Genomic DNA, 16,872 nt, shown 5'->3' with positions numbered 1-16,872 from the left:
TGCCAGTTTTTTCAAAACTGCTACAACCTCCAACCAGAGACAAGAAGGGAGCCGCGGCAGTGCTAGAGAGGGCCTGCTTCACCCACTTCTGTGGCAACTTCTGAAATTCTCTTTGGGGCCAGTGTTGTTCATTTCAGACTTGCCATGTAGAACTGTGCACCGAATCTAGGCCGGACCACAGAAAAGGGAGGCAACTTAGGTTGGAGGATGGTGATCTAGGTCTCCTTCCTCCCTGCCTGTTTTGGACCGCCTGGATTTCAAGAGGCAGTTTGGCCTTTTGGCAAGGGTTGGGGCTATAGTGGCACTGGAGCTAGCAAAGAATCACGTGAACATAGATAGAAGTCTCTGTACACTTCTGGAAACTACAAGTCGTTGCAGCTTCACCGAGACAACCATAAAAGTGCATTGCTTCATGACTATGTGGCTCCTCTCCACTGGGTCACTGCGGTCAGGGAATGTGTGCACCAACTCTGGTGTACTGACCTCTCTCAAGCGCTTAGTGCAGTGCTCTGCACCCAGTAAATGCTCAATAAATACCACCGGTGTATTGATTAACTGGCCCCCTAGAAGTGACTCTGTGCCCACCTGGGCCAGCTAGATTTGGAGTTGGGTAAAGGTCAGGGAGTTCGCTTAGGCTAGGCCCAACCCCTGATGTTCACCCCTTTAATGATTCGTCTGCAAAATCCCCATCCCACTCTGCCTACAATATTCTTCCTTCAATTCACCCATTTCACCCACGTGCCCCTATTCTTACTAAGTGGGAAGTGTGGGAGGGGAGAGAGGGGAGAAAATGACGGGAGTTTTTGAGGGCGTTTTAATTAATACTCTTGTCCATTACCTCAAAAGCCTTTCCCCCTCCATTTTAGCACTACCTGATCTTAGAGGGGAGCAAATGCATCCCTTATGGGATAGTCAGGTCTCAGATGCACAGCATCAAGGTGTGGCGCTGGCTCGGCTTTACGGTGTACCTCGGTGGTCAGTTCGAGCATGTGTGACTGGTTTGCTAGATGTAGTACTGAGGTGTGAGATTCTAGAGGCTAAACCTGATCCGCTTGTGACTTGCAAACAAATCTATCTAAGGTTTTGTAATAATACCAAAAAAGAATTTGAAAGCCAGATCCGCAAGACAGGCTGAAAAATGAGAAACTAAAATAAAATCCTCTATGTTTGTAGGGAACATTGGCCACTGACTGTGGGATTATATAAAACGGGTATTTCCTTTTTTAAGCATTTGATAATCACCTCACCCTCAGCCCCAAAGCACTGAAGTACATATTGGTAATTTTTTTATTTCTATTAACGTCTGTCTCCCCCTCTAGACTGTAAGCTCCTTGTGGCAAGAAATGTATCTACCAATTCTATTGTAATGTACTCTTCCAAGTGCTCAGTACAGTGCCCTGCTCATAGTAAGTGCTAAATAAATACCATTGGTTGATTGAGTTGCTTTAAACTATAAACTCTATGCCATCTTCAAATAATTTATCAACCTGAGATTCGTTAGGTGAGAGGAGGAAGCAATTTCTTACGGACTTGACACTAAAATTACAGTGATTTTCATGCAATACTAAATGTTTCTCCAATACACGATTCCCGAACAGGATGAGTTTGGGCCATAAATGTCAATTGTGGGGTTTGGGGGTTTTTTTTTGAACAGCCACTAGTTAAGCATACTGAGCCCAATTCTCCCTGTTCCTAAAGGTACTGCCTGGTATTAAGCTGGTAATAAAAATTTCTGTTTAAGGATGCAACAAGAAACCTGCAAAATGGCATCATAATAGGATCTCGCTCTACTAGGTAACTCTTCCCGCTCAACAGGTTGACAAGCAGCAGGGCCTAATAGAAAGAGCACGAGCCTGAGAGTCAGAGGACCCAGGTTCTAATCCTGACTCCACTTTTTGGCTGTGCAACCTTCGGCAAGTCACTTCCCTTCTCTGAGCCTCAGTTACCTCATTTGTAAAATGGGGATTAAGACTGTGAGCCCTATGTTGGACAAGGGGCTGTGCCCAACCTGACTCTTTCTACCCCAGCGCTTAGTACAGTGCCTGGCTTATAGTAAATGCTTAACAAATACCATTAAAAAAAAAACAGGCTAAGAGAATAGTCAAACGTCTATGAGACAGTGGTTCAGAAACTGCAATATGCAGACATCTACGCTCTAGAGATACATACACAGGAAGACACGGATACGATTCTGAATCATTTTGCAGATGCAGCACAGCACTGTGCATGGTGTGACAAGAAATCTGAAAAAAACCCAAGTCACGTACCACGTACCAGCCTACTCCTGGAGAACCCTACATGCAACCAAGGTCTTCATCAGCAACCCAGAACCCAAAGCAGTCACCAAATTCTGCTACCTGAGCAGTATGCTGCCCAACGATGCCCAGGTAAATGAAAAGAGGAAAAACTGGATCAAACAGGCCAGCACGGAATTTATATGACTGCAACACAGTGGCAACAGGGCATCAAGCTCCAAGTCAAGTTCCAGGTCTAAATGGCTGTTGTGATGTCCAGCCTTCTTTGCTGGCCATGAGACCTGGACCTACCACAGAAGACACATCCAGCTCCTGGAGCCGTTTCATCAGCTCCATCAAATGATGGGAAAAGATTATCAATCAGGTCTTAGCTTGCTGTGGGCAGGGAATGTGTCTGTTATACTCTCCCCCAAGTGCTTAGTACAGTGCTCTGCATAAAGTAAGCACTCAATAAATACAATTGATTGATTGATTGGGAAAGTAGTCAGCTCACCACCACTGAAACCATATTCACGGCAACAAAGGATACCTAAGGAGCCGTTGAATGGGGAATTGGAAGGGGGCAAACACAAGCCCAAAGGGCAGACAAATCATTTTAAAGGCAAGGTGAAGCAGAGTTTTAAACAATGTGACCCAGAAGTGGATGGATGGGGGTGGGGGTGGGGGGGTGGGGGAACTGCAGCAGACAGACTTGGAGGGAAGGGGAGGGCAAATGGCAGGGAGAGAAGCGGGGAGGAGAGACTCTCCTTCATGAGGACCCGGAAATAAGATGACCGAATTGAAAACAGAGACAGGCCCCCCCCATTGTGGGGCAAACCAACTAATGCAACAAGGATCTCTCCTTACTTGCGAGCAATGCAGGACAGTGTGTAGAATCTGCATTAATCTTTTCCCCGACACTCAAAAGCCTGTACAGGATCTCACCATCAGTAAGTGTCATCTTTGCATACAGCAACACACTGTCCTTTAGTAGTCTGAAAAAGTTAATGCTCCGATCCAAGCTATCTGATTTATTACCAGAGAAATACCTTAGGAACTTGGAAAAGGGGGCTCACTAGGTCACCAGGTAATACACAATGCTATATAATGTGTTCCCCTCTCAGGATGGCACCTGAAGAGTTTCCAGTACTCTACCGGCCTTGGCTACAGAAGGGAGAGTCAAAGCAGAGGCATACCCATTCCGTTCCTAGCTTGGGCCGTGGCTAGCGAGTGGAAGGCCATCTGCTACAAGTCAAAGCTCACCTGTGCTGGGCAGCTGCAGCATGGGAGAGAGACGAGGGCGGAGACTCAAGTTTACTGCGCTGAAGGCGGCACTGGTAAACCGCTTCCGTATTTTTACCAAGAAAATTCTATGAATACACTACCAGAACGATTTAAGGTGGAGGGTTCTGGGAGAGATGTGTCCACAGAGTTGCTGAGGGTCACAAACGACTCCACAGCACAAGACAAGATATAATGTGAAACTTAGCGTCATTATAAATGAATTACCACTAAACCTCTGATAAAAGCATTTCCTACCTGGAAGAGAGCAGCGAGCTGTCTCGAAATCTGTTCAAAGACGACAGCGATGTTTTCAGGAAATCTAATCTCCACCACAGGATGAACGATGGGTTGTTCTGGATTGATCCTTGCTCTCGGAGGGGCGGCGGGATGCATCTCTACCTGCTACGAAAGGGGGGAAGCATCATTAATTTCTACTAGTACAAAGAATGTGAGACGCACAGATTTTTTTTTTTAATGAATTCGTTGGGAACTGCTCTCGACACACACTGCATAAAGTGCAAGTTCAAAATGGATAAAATGTTAGAAAATGAAAAATGAAAAAAGCCAATTAATAATTTCCTGCCACTCTCATCCTTTTACCTAAGAATGATAGCAGTGGAGCCACCAAAAATCACAGAATCATTCAATCCATATGCAGGACTCCCCCTAAATCACCTTAGGCATGTGAAGACAGACTGTATTTTTGAAGACCACAAGAAATTCCACAACCTCCCTCGACAATCCATTCCAATGTTCCACATCTCTCCCAATCAGGAAATGCTTTTATTATATTCTGAAATTTAAACTTGCATCCCCTTCCTCTATCCTCAGCAGGTCATCATCCGCCGTAAAACGGCTCTTTGAATATGTGACCGTTATTATATGTCTCCACAGCCTTGTCATATCCTAGTTGAATAAAGCCAGGTCCTCTCATCTTTCTTGATCCATCTTATTTCTCAACCACATAATCAACTCTGCACCTTCCTGAAGTTACCCATGTCCCTCTTAAGCTGTGTGGAAACAGAACTGGCAAGGGACTCCTGTAAGGGTTTGTCCAGGGATGGTGACCTTTTTCCCCCTTTTTAACACTCAGGCCAGATATCCGGGTACGAGACGCCCCTGGGTCAAGTGTATTTTCTGAAGGTAATATTTGGGTAGGAAAACCCAGCTTCGACAAACCTAATGTCATGCACAAACCTCACTTTAACAGGAATTGGGCCAGGCAGAAGAAAAAAAAAAATCCATGGTTTTGGAGCCATGCAACACTAGTCCTGTCTCTGAGCACACCATGGGAACTCTAATATACATCTTTCTGCTTCACTGACAGATTGCACTTGAGCTTTTCCATCCTCCAAGAGGTCTGTGGCATATGAAGCGGGGAGGGGGTCCCAGGCCAGAGGGAGGACATGGACAAGAGGTTGGCAGTGAGATAGACGAGATAGAGGTACAGTGAGTAGGTCATTAGAGGAGCAAAGTGAATGTGCTAGGTAGTAGGAAGAAATTAGCAAGGTAAGATAGGAGGGGGCAAAGTGATTTAGTGTTTCAAAGCAAGTGGATGCTCAGAAGAGAACTGTGTAGTGTACCATCTAATAATCCTAACTTTCCCCTCTATGTCCCAAACTTTCTCTTTAGTAGCCCTTTGGTAAAGAATTTACCAAAGCCCTTCTAGAACCTACTGCTATTTTCGCCTGGTCCAACTTCCTTGGTAAAGAATTCCATATGCTTACAATCCTCTGTGTGAAAAGGGCTTTCTTTTGTTTTCTTGATCCTAGTCAAATCAACTCTCCTTAATGTTCGCTGGCTAACAAGTGAAAGTCCAATTAAGATCTGTGCAAATATTTTCAGCCCGCCTGCCATTAGATTTACCTCATGCAGACATGGTCCATTGATGTCTGGGAGTCTCTTCGGCTCACAGCTGAAAGAGACTTAAGAGGCCATCTAGTCTAGCCACTTACAACTAGTTTTATCCTGAAATGGGTTATTTCTATGGTGAAAATGGCAAGATTTATTGGAGACAGATCATAGAAGCTATCCACCAATCACTCATTAATATCCAGCACTAGGTACAATACCTGGACAATATGTTATAACATTTCTTGAGCACCTACTGTGGGTGGAGAACTGTACTAAGCACTTGAGAGAGTACCACTTAAGTGCTAAATGTAGCTAATAGGATGGTGTGACTAGGGAAGAAGGGATCAGTTGGAGAATAGCTCTTCATATTATTTTTTTCTTGTAAAGAGGGCCTTGAAGGTGGGTTGGGAAGTAGGTTAGTGGATTTGAGGAGAGAGGGAATTCTAAGCAGCTGAGAATTCTTGCCTCCCTCTTCCCCGGTGCCACCCTCAGGTCGGAATTTTGTAATTTAAACTACGCAGAAAGCAGAGCAGGAGGCACTATATACCGCTCCTTTATGGGATCATCTTGAAGGATTTCGCCCGACTAATGATTCATAGTATGGCCTAATGGAGAGAGCACAGAGTCAGAGGATCACGGTCTAGACTGACAGATACTCTCCGCCACTGAGCTCCTTGTCTCTCCCGTGGACCTAACTCTTGTCCCTACCTGCAACCCATGGTCATTAAAGAAAGAAAGTGTAATCAAGAGAAGCAACATAGCCTAAATGGAAAGAGTCTGGGCCTGGGAGTTTGAGGACCTTGGTTTTAATCCCAGCTCTGACATTTGCCTGCTTTATGACCCTGGGCAAGTCACAACTTCGCAGTGTTTCAGTTGTCTCAGCTGTAAAATGGGGATTGAATACTTGTTTTCCCTCTTACTTGGAGTGTGAGCCCCATGTGGGACAGGGACTGTCCCCCACCTGATTGACTCGTACCTACCTCAGCCTTTAGAACGGTGTTGGATGCATAGTATGCGTTTTACAAGTACTATTAAAAAAATGTGCCGACTGCTAAGAGCAGTTGTTCAATTGACGTACCCAGGGACGGAGGAGATTAAACAGAGAATGTCTGCTGGAGGAATTAGGTTTGCAGGAGAGCTCTGAAAATGGGGAAAGCTGGGGTCTAGTGGATTTAAAGAGGGAGGGAGTTCTTGGCAGGAGGAAGGGGTCTGAGGCAGGAGAGTGAGCCACTGTAAGAAGGTTAATTTAGAAGGAGTAAAGAGCACAAGATGGGGAACAGCAGGTGAAGAGAGCTGATAAAGAAAAAAGAGAGAGCGCTGGTGAAATGTGTTGAATCCAGTGGTCAGGAGTTTCCACTTGATCCCTTTCCCTTTTGCTCTATCTCCCTGCACCAGCCCTGGTCTCGGGCCAGACAAACAAGTTTTCCCGCTAAGCCAATCCATTCAGAACACTGGCTTTCTGCAATAGGAAAATATTCCTGTCCAGCCTAGCAATGAGAGAGAAGGAGAAGGAAAGGAGAAATAAGTATTCATTTCAACATGCTCAGAAACTTTCTGCTTACACAAAATAAAAACGATAATTATAATATGGCATTTATTACTCCCTTTAAAATGTTCCAAGTACTGTGGTGGATACAAAATAATCAGTCTCTAATCCACATGAGACTTGCCGTCTAAGAGGGAAGATGGGTATTTTATCCCTATTCTACAGATGAGGATACTGAGACCCAGGGCAGCGATGTGTCTTGCCTAAGGTCACACAGTAGGCAAGTGGTGGAGGTGGGATTAGAACCCAGGTCTCTTGACTCCCTATGCCAGCCTACATTCAGGAAGCCCTTCACCCCATCAAAGATTTTTCAGTTGCAACAAAGAACTTTAATGTGGTCAGTGAATTCTGCCTCCTGGGCAGGGCATTATCCAATGATACACACACCGATAAAGAAGACAACAGAATTAAGAAGGCCACCCTGAGTTTGGGGAGACTCAAAAGTCAGAGATCAAGGCCAGACATCATGGTATCAAGCTTCAGACCAAACTGAAAGTCTGAAAAGGTGTTGTGGAGACCAACTTCCTAATCGGCTGTGATAGGACACACTGGAGACACATCCGGTCTCTGGATCAGTTTCACCTTCTGCTCCTTCTAATCACATTCAACCAATTCATTACTCACCAAGAAAACCAACAACAAGGGCCCGGAAGACAGCCAGTTTAGAAGCAACACAACACAGCTTTGCTGGATGGGAAACACGAGAAGAATGGACAGAGCAAAGAACAATCTCAAATAACGCGATATAAAACTGGTCTATTGAAAGGTGGCCAGCAAACACGAGAGGGATTGCCCTAGAGGATTCGCAAAGACTGGGATACAAAGAGGCAGATTCCAGACCGGAGAAAGGTCATGCCTGGATGTGGGTTCTAATCCTGGCTCCGCAACTTGCCTGCTGTGTGACCTCGGGCAAGTCATTTCACTTCTCTGGGCTTCAGTTGCCCCCAGCTGTAAAATGGGGATTCAATCCCTGTTCTCCTTCCTGCTTAGACTGTGAGCCCCATGTGAGGCAAGGACTGCATCAGATCTGATTAACTTGTATCTACCCCAGGACTTAGAACTGTGTTTGATATATAGTAAGGCCTTAACCAATAGAATTAGAAGGAGAAAAAAAGAAATGCAGCAGTGAAGCAGGGAACTAGCTATCTGTGCACATCCTGTAGAGTGGATTGTCAGTTAGGCAACGCTCTTTTCAACCACACTCAACAGGCATGGATAGGAGAATTTCACTCTCAGAAGCATCATCTTTGAAAAAGGAAAGGGCTTTCTCTCCCTCACACAAACATGTATTCTTATGAATATGGTAAGATATGTGCCCTCCAACAAATACAGTTATAGATATTCACATCTACAGGGTATGTAAAATTCACACTTGACATTTATTTCAATCCCGCTTGTTTCCGTTGACTCCCAAAACTTACGGAAAACAGACGGATCGTGTCACAAATCCCTCTCCTAACTCTGAAGCAGAAGGTCTGAGAAAACTATTGCGGACCACAGACCTCGTTGCTGAAATAAAAAAGCTGACACCGCAATGTCTCTTCACGAGAGTTTATTCTCGGCAGGGCCATCTGGTAGGGCCAGTGGCTGTTTGTGGTCTGGTGGTCAGAGCTCCGGCTTTATGCCACTTGAGCCATTTCATTTCTCTGTAATCCATAAGGGCGGTGGACCGAGGGTGGGGTGACCAGTAACAGCGTGATCTAGTGGAAAGTACTGGGCCTGGGAGACCGAGGGCCTGGGTTCTAAACCCAGCTCCATCACTTGCCTGCTGCGTGACCTTGGGCAAGTCATTTCGCTGCAGTCAGTTCCCATCTCGGGCACTGACAGCACAATGATTCAAAATGGATGCCAGGCTGACTCTGTACCATTTCCCTTCTGCGTCGCCAATGCACTTCGATGCAAGCCCTTTAAGCGCTTGATAATGCAAATTGTGGCATTTAAGTGCTTGCTAAGTGCCAAGCACTGTACTAAGTGCTGGGATAGACAAAGGATAATCAGGTCCCACCTGAGGTTCAGTGTCTAAGTAGGAGGGAGAACATGCACTGAATCCTTATTTTGCAGATGAAGGAACTGAAGCACAGAGAAGCTAAACTGACATGCCCAAGGTCACACAGTAGACAAGTGGCAGAGCCGGGTTTAGAACCCAGGTCCTCTGGCTCCCAGTGCCAGGATCTTTCCATTAGACCAGGCTGCTTCTAGTCACCTCACCATCAGCCCCACAGCCCTTATGGACATATCCAAAATTCATTTATTTTGTATTAATATCTGTGTGTGTGTCCCCCGAGCTGTAAGCTCCTTCTGGGCAGGGAACATGTCTACTGACCCGTTGCACTGTACTCTACCAAGCGCTTAGGGGGGATTGAGACTGTGAGCCCAACGTGGGACAGGGACTGTGGCCATCCCGATTCGCTTGTATCCACCCCAGTGCTTAGAATAGTACCTGGCACATAGAAAGCGCTTAACAAATACCATTATTATTATTACAGTGCTCTGCACACAGTAGGCATCAATAAATCCCACTGATTGATTGATTCAAGTGGGCATAAGTTCACACTCTAGTGTATTTCAGGACTACATTTATTGGGCACCTATTGTGTATACAGCACTGAACTAAACATTCGAGAGCGGACAACAGAATTATTAGACAAGACCCCCGCTCTCAAGGAGCTTACAGTTTAGTGGGAGAGGAGGATAATAAATTAAAAAAATAGGAGGAGGGAGCAATACAGAGTATATAAGATATGTATAGAAGTGCTACAAAAGTACTGATGTGCTGGGGGGGGGGGTAACATGGTGGGGGAGGTGACTAGAAGCAGCCTGGCCAATCGCAATGTATTCATTTTCCACTAATTGAAAGAGTTCTAATGAACACGCTTTTGAATTTGGCAAAACACAAGCTGTGTGGCCTTTGTGCATACTTAATTTTGAAATCTGGACCATTTCAGCTCTCCTAACAATCAGTTTGTAGCAACTTTATCCACGTGTATATTTTAAATGCAGCTGCAGATCTATTGTCTTGACTGTTTTCCCAACTTCACGCCCACTAGAATGGGTTTTTACTCCGGTTTTCTAGAAACACAATCTACTTGGACCTCAATACAAACATGGAAGTTCATCCCTAAAGGACAAGGCTTTGGTTCTTATCAAATAGGTGGCAAGAGGGTCACCCATTAATCATGTAATTAATGGAAATTACATGAAAATATTTATGGCATAGAGGTGAATGAGTAGACAGGCTATTAGTGATCTGATGGTACCAATAGTCCTTTACCAGTCCTAAAAATGGTAAAAATGTGTTCTTCCTTCCCACCATCAATGCAAATAAATGACTACTGAATGAAAAAGTAGAGAGACCCTCGGTGGTCCAAAAAGCTTTTGATCAATATGACTCAAAGTCAGCCCATTTGTAATTTCCTACATTTTCCTTCCTATTTGGGTTTCCGTAGCAACTCACATAATACCACCTTGGATTTATATAGAGCAGGTCTTCTAAAGAGCTCAAAGCACTGTCGCAATTATATCACCTTCAAACACTCAAATAACCCCCTCAGACAAAAACTCCAAAATATCCTATTTTCCTCAAAATGGATAATCATGCATCAGTGAAATGAAGACCAGAAAGAAGTGTTTTTCCATGGTTATTTTTGCTTCATGATGTTCAGGACAGAACTGAGTAAACAGGTCGGAGGATCCAGCAAAACTGCCTGGGGGGTTTAGGGATGGAAACTCTGAACAGAATATAAACTGGTACCACATAGTAACATAGAAAACAAAACTGTACTTCTTTAAAGACACTAGTAACCACAGATCCAGGACAATTGACACAAACTTGAGGGAGTTCACAAACAACCATTACTACAATTAAGGAGCCTTAGAAACACATTTCTGAAGATGGAAAAAATCATGATGTTCAGGAAGAATCCAACAACATTCTGCCCCTCTCCTCTATGGTACCAAACTCTTCTACGGGTAAAAGGGACAGGGAATTTCACCTGCAGAATTTAGCAAAATGATGATGGAGGATGCGATAAAAAAGAGTCAGAGAGCAAAGTCAACAATGATGTGTAGCTGATCAGGGCACTTAATAAGACCAAGCAGGTGAAATGAAAGGGCTCGGAGCCCACTCATTCTTGATGTTCACTGAGTGTCAGTGATGCATTAGATGGTTTGACAGCCATTTTTTTTTTTAATTTCAAATCTAGAATTCATTAGCTGGGAGCATGAAAACTGAAACAGAAGCAAAAGGCAAACACACCTCAAATGTAGTACATGGACACTTTTCTGAATATTCTTGGCTTTTATCATTACCGTAATCAATCATGGTATTTACTGAATTTTGAGTGATGTTCAGGAAGAATCCAACAACATTCTGCCCCTCTCCTCTATGGTACCAAACTCTTCTACGGGTAAAAGGGACAGGGAATTTCACCTGCAGAATTTAGCAAAATGATGATGGAGGATGCGATAAAAAAGAGTCAGAGAGCAAAGTCAACAATGATGTGTAGCTGATCAGGGCACTTAATAAGACCAAGCAGGTGAAATGAAAGGGCTCGGAGCCCACTCATTCTTGATGTTCACTGAGTGTCAGTGATGCATTAGATGGTTTGACAGCCATTTTTTTTTTTAATTTCAAATCTAGAATTCATTAGCTGGGAGCATGAAAACTGAAACAGAAGCAAAAGGCAAACACACCTCAAATGTAGTACATGGACACTTTTCTGAATATTCTTGGCTTTTATCATTACCGTAATCAATCATGGTATTTACTGAATTTTGAGTGATGGTGAAGCTTGGTACGAAACCCACAATGATTGTCCTCAAGGAACTTACAATCTACCGCTGCCGACGGCGAAAATGATTTAGAAATAGCGGGAGCAGGAGGAGGAACCGCAATGCAGGAAATAATATAAATCAAATTGGAGGAAAACGCTAAATGAATATCCAAATAAACATCCCAATATGATACACGAGTGTACGAAAGAGATGAGGATAGGAATAACATTCTGCTAAGACCATGTATTTGGGGACAAATACATACAAATAATTTTAAGACTTTGCCTAGATTTTGCATTACAATGATTCAGGAGCAACTAAAATCCCTCCAATAGACCAACCTACCAATTGAGAGAACAACAACAGCAACAACAACAACAAATCAGAAAAGGAAATTAGAAACCCACGGGGTTCTACTAATGAACAAAAATCTAATTAGAAAAGGCACAAGGGTGCTCTGTGTTGAGAAGATTTTGATTTGATTCATAGTTTAGAGGAGCTGAAAACCAAAGAGACACCTTTATGGTCCAACTTCTCTAACAGATACCAAATCCCCATGATGAAACTGCTAAAATAGCCAAATAGCCCAAATCACAACACTTCCATTAGAAAACTGACTGACGGACTGAAAATGTTCAATACTGCTTAAGTATGCTGATCCCCTGTTTATCAAGTAACCGATTAAAATCGCCAGGGAACCTATAATCAGTGCTGGTAGAGTTTCAAGTGCATAAAAATAACAGATGTGCTGGTAATTTGTTGTCATTTAAAAATGTAAAGACAGTGTTAGTGGTATAATGTGCAAGTGACTCACTTTAAGTGATGTGACAGAACAACGCTATGCAGGGGGGGAACAGATTATGAATATTATGACTATTTTGTTTAGCATCTAACGAGGCGGGGAACCAATAACCCCATTCTAATGGTCTATAAAAAGAAATCGATATTTTAAGGTCCAGTGTCAGTTATTCAGGGAAAGTGTGCAGTTATATTTGGAAACAATTTACACAAATTCTGTTGACAAATTTTATCCAAAATACCGTAGACTCTCGGTAGGGATTATCCCCTTCGTATATATTATTCTTCCCTCTCCGTCTCATAATGTAAAGTCATCTATATATAGATCAGATTCTTACAGTGGTGGTTCCTTCCTGAGTCTGTCTCAGTGAGGAAGAACATGCAGGTGTCAGGAGAGACACAGGGCCCTCCCTTACAGGTCCTAGGAAGAGGGCCCCCGACTTCATTCATTCATTCATTCAATCGTATTTATTGAGCACTTACCGTGTGCCCAACACTCTACTAAGCACTTGGGTGAGTACAATATAAGAATAAACAGACACATTCCCTGCCCACAACGAGCTTACGGTCTGGAGGGGGAGACAGGCATTAATATAAATAAGTAAACTACAGATGTGGACAGAAGTGCCGTGGGGCTGGGAAGGGGGGAGCAATGAAGGGAGCAAGTCACCACCCAGGTGGTACTCTGCAGTTGGTAGATGCCCTCCTATCCAGTAACCCACTTGGAAAGGAGGGAGAGGTCGTGATAGGGAAGACTCGCTAGATGGCAAGTGATCTTAGTGACTGTCTGGTTGTAATACCAACCCCTGGTAGCTGCCATTCTGAAGAAGATCTCTCCACTAGAAGATGTATCCAGTGCCTGTCTCTGTGAGCTGTTCTTCATCCGGTGGTCTAGATCAGCTTAGTGCTATGACATCAACTCTGCGTCTGGCCAGTTCATGGGCTATTAAGTGCTGTTCCTTTTTCAGGATGATGAATGCGATCATCAACGTGTAGCAATCCTGGTGTTCCACATTTGTGAGGGTTACCTTCCCAGTATTTAGTCTGTTTTGGCACCACATGCGTACAGCTCAGAATAATCAGAATAATCAATCCACTGATTATTGGAATTTACTGAGTGCTTACTGTACGCACAGCACGATAGTAAGGGCTTGGGAGAGTACAGTACAACCTACTTGTGAGGCACATTCCCTGCCCTCAAGGAGCTTACAGTCTTGAGAGGAACATGGGCATCAAATCAATCCATAGATAGATCAATCAAATCAATGGTATCTACTGAGCGCTTACTGCAACTCAGAGGTTACAGTCCACCAATGAGCCCGGATTACGCAGGGTGAAGTAGGGAGTAATTGAGGATGCCTTTTCTAGTCCCCTTTTCCAGTCTGAGCGAGCAATGCATTCCTAATATGACTGCTGAGATATCCAGGATGCTGCCAAATAGTGACTTTATTACCAGCTGGGGTGAAATAAAGTCAGGTCTTCTCATGTGGGCAGGCATACTATTCTTTGAAGGACATCATCGTCAACAGCGGAAGGAGTTTTCTGGAGATGACTGAGGCGCTATCACCATTTGTTTTTTTAAGACTCCTTCTTTGTCTGCAGTGATGGGGTAGAGAAATATGTCTGCTCCCCTGTGGTGGTGTGGGCAAGGTGGGTGCATACACACTTCTCAAGGAGGTGCGCAAGTCCTCCGTTTGGTTTCTGTTCGTAGAACCCTGATTTTTTTCTTCCCCCTTGCTATCCCACTACTTGTCACGCATGCCTCTCAGCCGGCTCTGCGTTCCGTAGACCGTGGCCTCAGCTTCGCTAAGCATCTCTTTAGTCGGGTTCGTGACAGTTGGTAAAGTGCTGCTGATAAACCACTTGCTCGGTAGCTCATAGATTTCAGCACCATCCTCATTAAACCAATCTTGGTGTTTTCTCCGGGCAGCACGCGCTGTCCTAAAGGCTGCCTGGGAGAGAGGATCTCAGGGAGACGCCTAATTGTTGATCACACTGGTAGAGGCAGGTGGAGTTTCTTGCCCTAATAGGGCTGCCTTGCAATTGTCACGAAGTTTCGGGCACCTGTCTTGGTTTGTCAGGTGTGGGACCGGTGGACACCTGGGTGGTTTGGATGCCATTTACCCGAAACCTTGTTTTTATCACTAGTGAAAGTTGGAAATGCATCAGACGACCATCAGTACGACACTCGGCCCCATGCTTAGCGGCGCGAACACAGACATCTTTCAGTAGGCAGTGGTGGGCTGCGATAAGAGCGGTAAAGGTGACCTCTGCCTGTATCCGGGGACATCCATAGTGTCGTTCTCTTGTTGGTTAAGTGAAAAATCGTATTGGGTATCATGAACTGGTGTTGGGTACCTTAATTGAGTTGCAGCAGGCCATTGCTCTTTAACTAAAGTTATATGTGATGCTCAAAAAATCATCAGGTGAAAGAAGGGGGAGGAGATAAAGTGGCTATGGAGGAAGTTTGTTAATACAGTGGAGAACATGGGAATATAATGGGTAAGGGGAAGGAGCTATTGGCAAGGATGATGTTACTGAGGTCCTGAAATCCAGTTTTAAACTGGTGCATGGGGTGACCAGATGCCAGTGATTGGTCTCTTTAGGGGGCCTGGGGGAGATGGGGGGAAAGATGAGTGGAGAAAGAAGTCGAGGGTTCATTTCTCAGTTCAATGGAAAACTGATAATTACCCACAATCTTTTATGAGTTCTGTGGGATATCAATATATAATAACGAACGTTAAGGATGACTACTGAGCTAGCTAACGAAACTGGCTTATTGTGCTTTACAGTGTCATGGAGGAAGACAAAGAGTGTTGAAAAAAATATTTTTGAAAATGACAATGTTAAAAGATTTTTCAATTATTTTCAGTTATGTAGGGAAGCCCTAATTATTCTGTAATTTAAATAAATGATGGATATTATCATTTCCTCTTTTAGATCCTGCTTTTGAAATGGGCAGATGGTCCCACGTCTTTAGGAAGGAGATAAAAATCTGGAGAACTTCAAACACCAAAGTTATTCTTAAACTAGAATATCTAACCCGACGGTCATGATCACTACTGCAACCCAATCAACGATCAAACAGTAATAAGCAGGAGAAAAGGTAGTCAAAGCACAATACATCAAAACATCTGTTCTCTATTGAAACTCGGTACTAAAACCCCACCTCCGCCTAGAAGCCTTCCTAGAGTAACCTCTTGATCCATCATTCACTCATTCCACCTATCCCATAGCACTTATGTATACTTAGACTTATGCATACCTCTGAAAATTACATGCATATGTATCTTCAATTTGCACAATTCAATTTCTTCCATGTGCCACGCCCCTGTCACTTGCATTTTATGGCTAATGAATGTTAGTGTTGTCTCCTGCTATATTGTAGATTCTTTAAAATCCTATGATTCCTATCGCCCCACAGTGCCTAGTAGAGTGTCCTGCACATGGGCATTTAGTACTGTTTAAGTGAATCACTATGACAAAAATCCAAATTGAGTTAACAGAAAAAAAATCATCTTGAAGGTACGATGCTGGAGAAAATGAATGTTTTGCGGATTAGCATTAGTGGAAGGGCTGTTTTGGTAAAAAGCACAATTTATTTATTTAGTGTTGTTCACTAAGTATTAAACTGCTTACTGCAACATCTGCTTAACAGATCTAGAAATGTGGTGAGAGGCGGCTGATTATTAAAACGCTAGGCAGAATAAACATTTTTGGAATATGATGGAACTTTAGTGACAAAGAAGAACATAAGTAATCTATTTTTAGCATCCACTTGAATACAGAACATTGTAACTACTGGAGTTGAATTTTTAAAAACCCTAAGGAACATAGGATGGCTATTTCAAACTCCACATGCATTAAGTTCAATAAAGAGCATTCTGAACCCCAGTCAACCTCTTGGCTTCTGCACAGGTCCTTGTGATTCATACTTCTCACAAATAAGGAACCAGTAAAAATTGCTTCAAAATGATTGTTTCCATGTAGAGTCAACCTCCCACCAGGCAAATTAATGAGCCCAGAGCACAGAAAATCAGAACTTTTTGACAAACTTCTTCTCAGAACGGGCTAGAAGACTTGCTTTTCGGGGCTTTCGACAGATGTCCTTGTCGCCAGGTGCTGGTTTTTAAGTGTCTGTTATTAGCACTAGACTCTAGACTGCAAGCTCCCAGTGGGCACGGAACGATCCTACCGACTATGTTGTACCGTACTCTCCCAAGCGCTTAGTACAGCGCTCTGCACACAGTAAGCACTCAATGAATACCATCGGTTGACTGATAGCACCAAACAAAAACCTTGGTAGAGGAAGACAGACCTACGATTAAAAATCAGACCACTTTTATTCGGGAATGGGATTCTCAGTCTTTGCATTCAAACTTT

General features: G+C 43.7%; 1 protein-coding gene and 1 non-coding gene across 27 annotated transcripts in view; one reads left to right on the top strand and one right to left on the bottom strand.

The window, feature by feature from the left end:
* The window catches only part of POC1A (POC1 centriolar protein A), a 110,043-nt gene that overhangs the window by 28,410 nt on the left and 64,761 nt on the right, over positions 1–16,872 (bottom strand). For all 26 annotated transcript variants that reach the window (XM_029052397.2, XM_039910554.1, XM_029052396.2 and 23 more), the window contains one exon: positions 3,774–3,920. In XM_029052397.2, the coding sequence (XP_028908230.1) occupies positions 3,774–3,920 (147 nt within the window). The remainder of the gene's footprint in view (positions 1–3,773; positions 3,921–16,872) is intronic.
* Positions 3,349–3,487, top strand: LOC114807488. Its single transcript, XR_003755549.1, has one exon. It is a non-coding gene; the product is annotated as a small nucleolar RNA SNORA7 (small nucleolar RNA).

Source organism: Ornithorhynchus anatinus, chromosome X2 (assembly GCF_004115215.2).
Source record: "Ornithorhynchus anatinus isolate Pmale09 chromosome X2, mOrnAna1.pri.v4, whole genome shotgun sequence".
In the NCBI taxonomy this organism is placed as follows: Eukaryota; Metazoa; Chordata; class Mammalia; order Monotremata; family Ornithorhynchidae; genus Ornithorhynchus; species Ornithorhynchus anatinus.
Note: the sequence above shows the minus strand (reverse complement) of the source record. Positions and strands in the feature narration are given on the sequence as shown.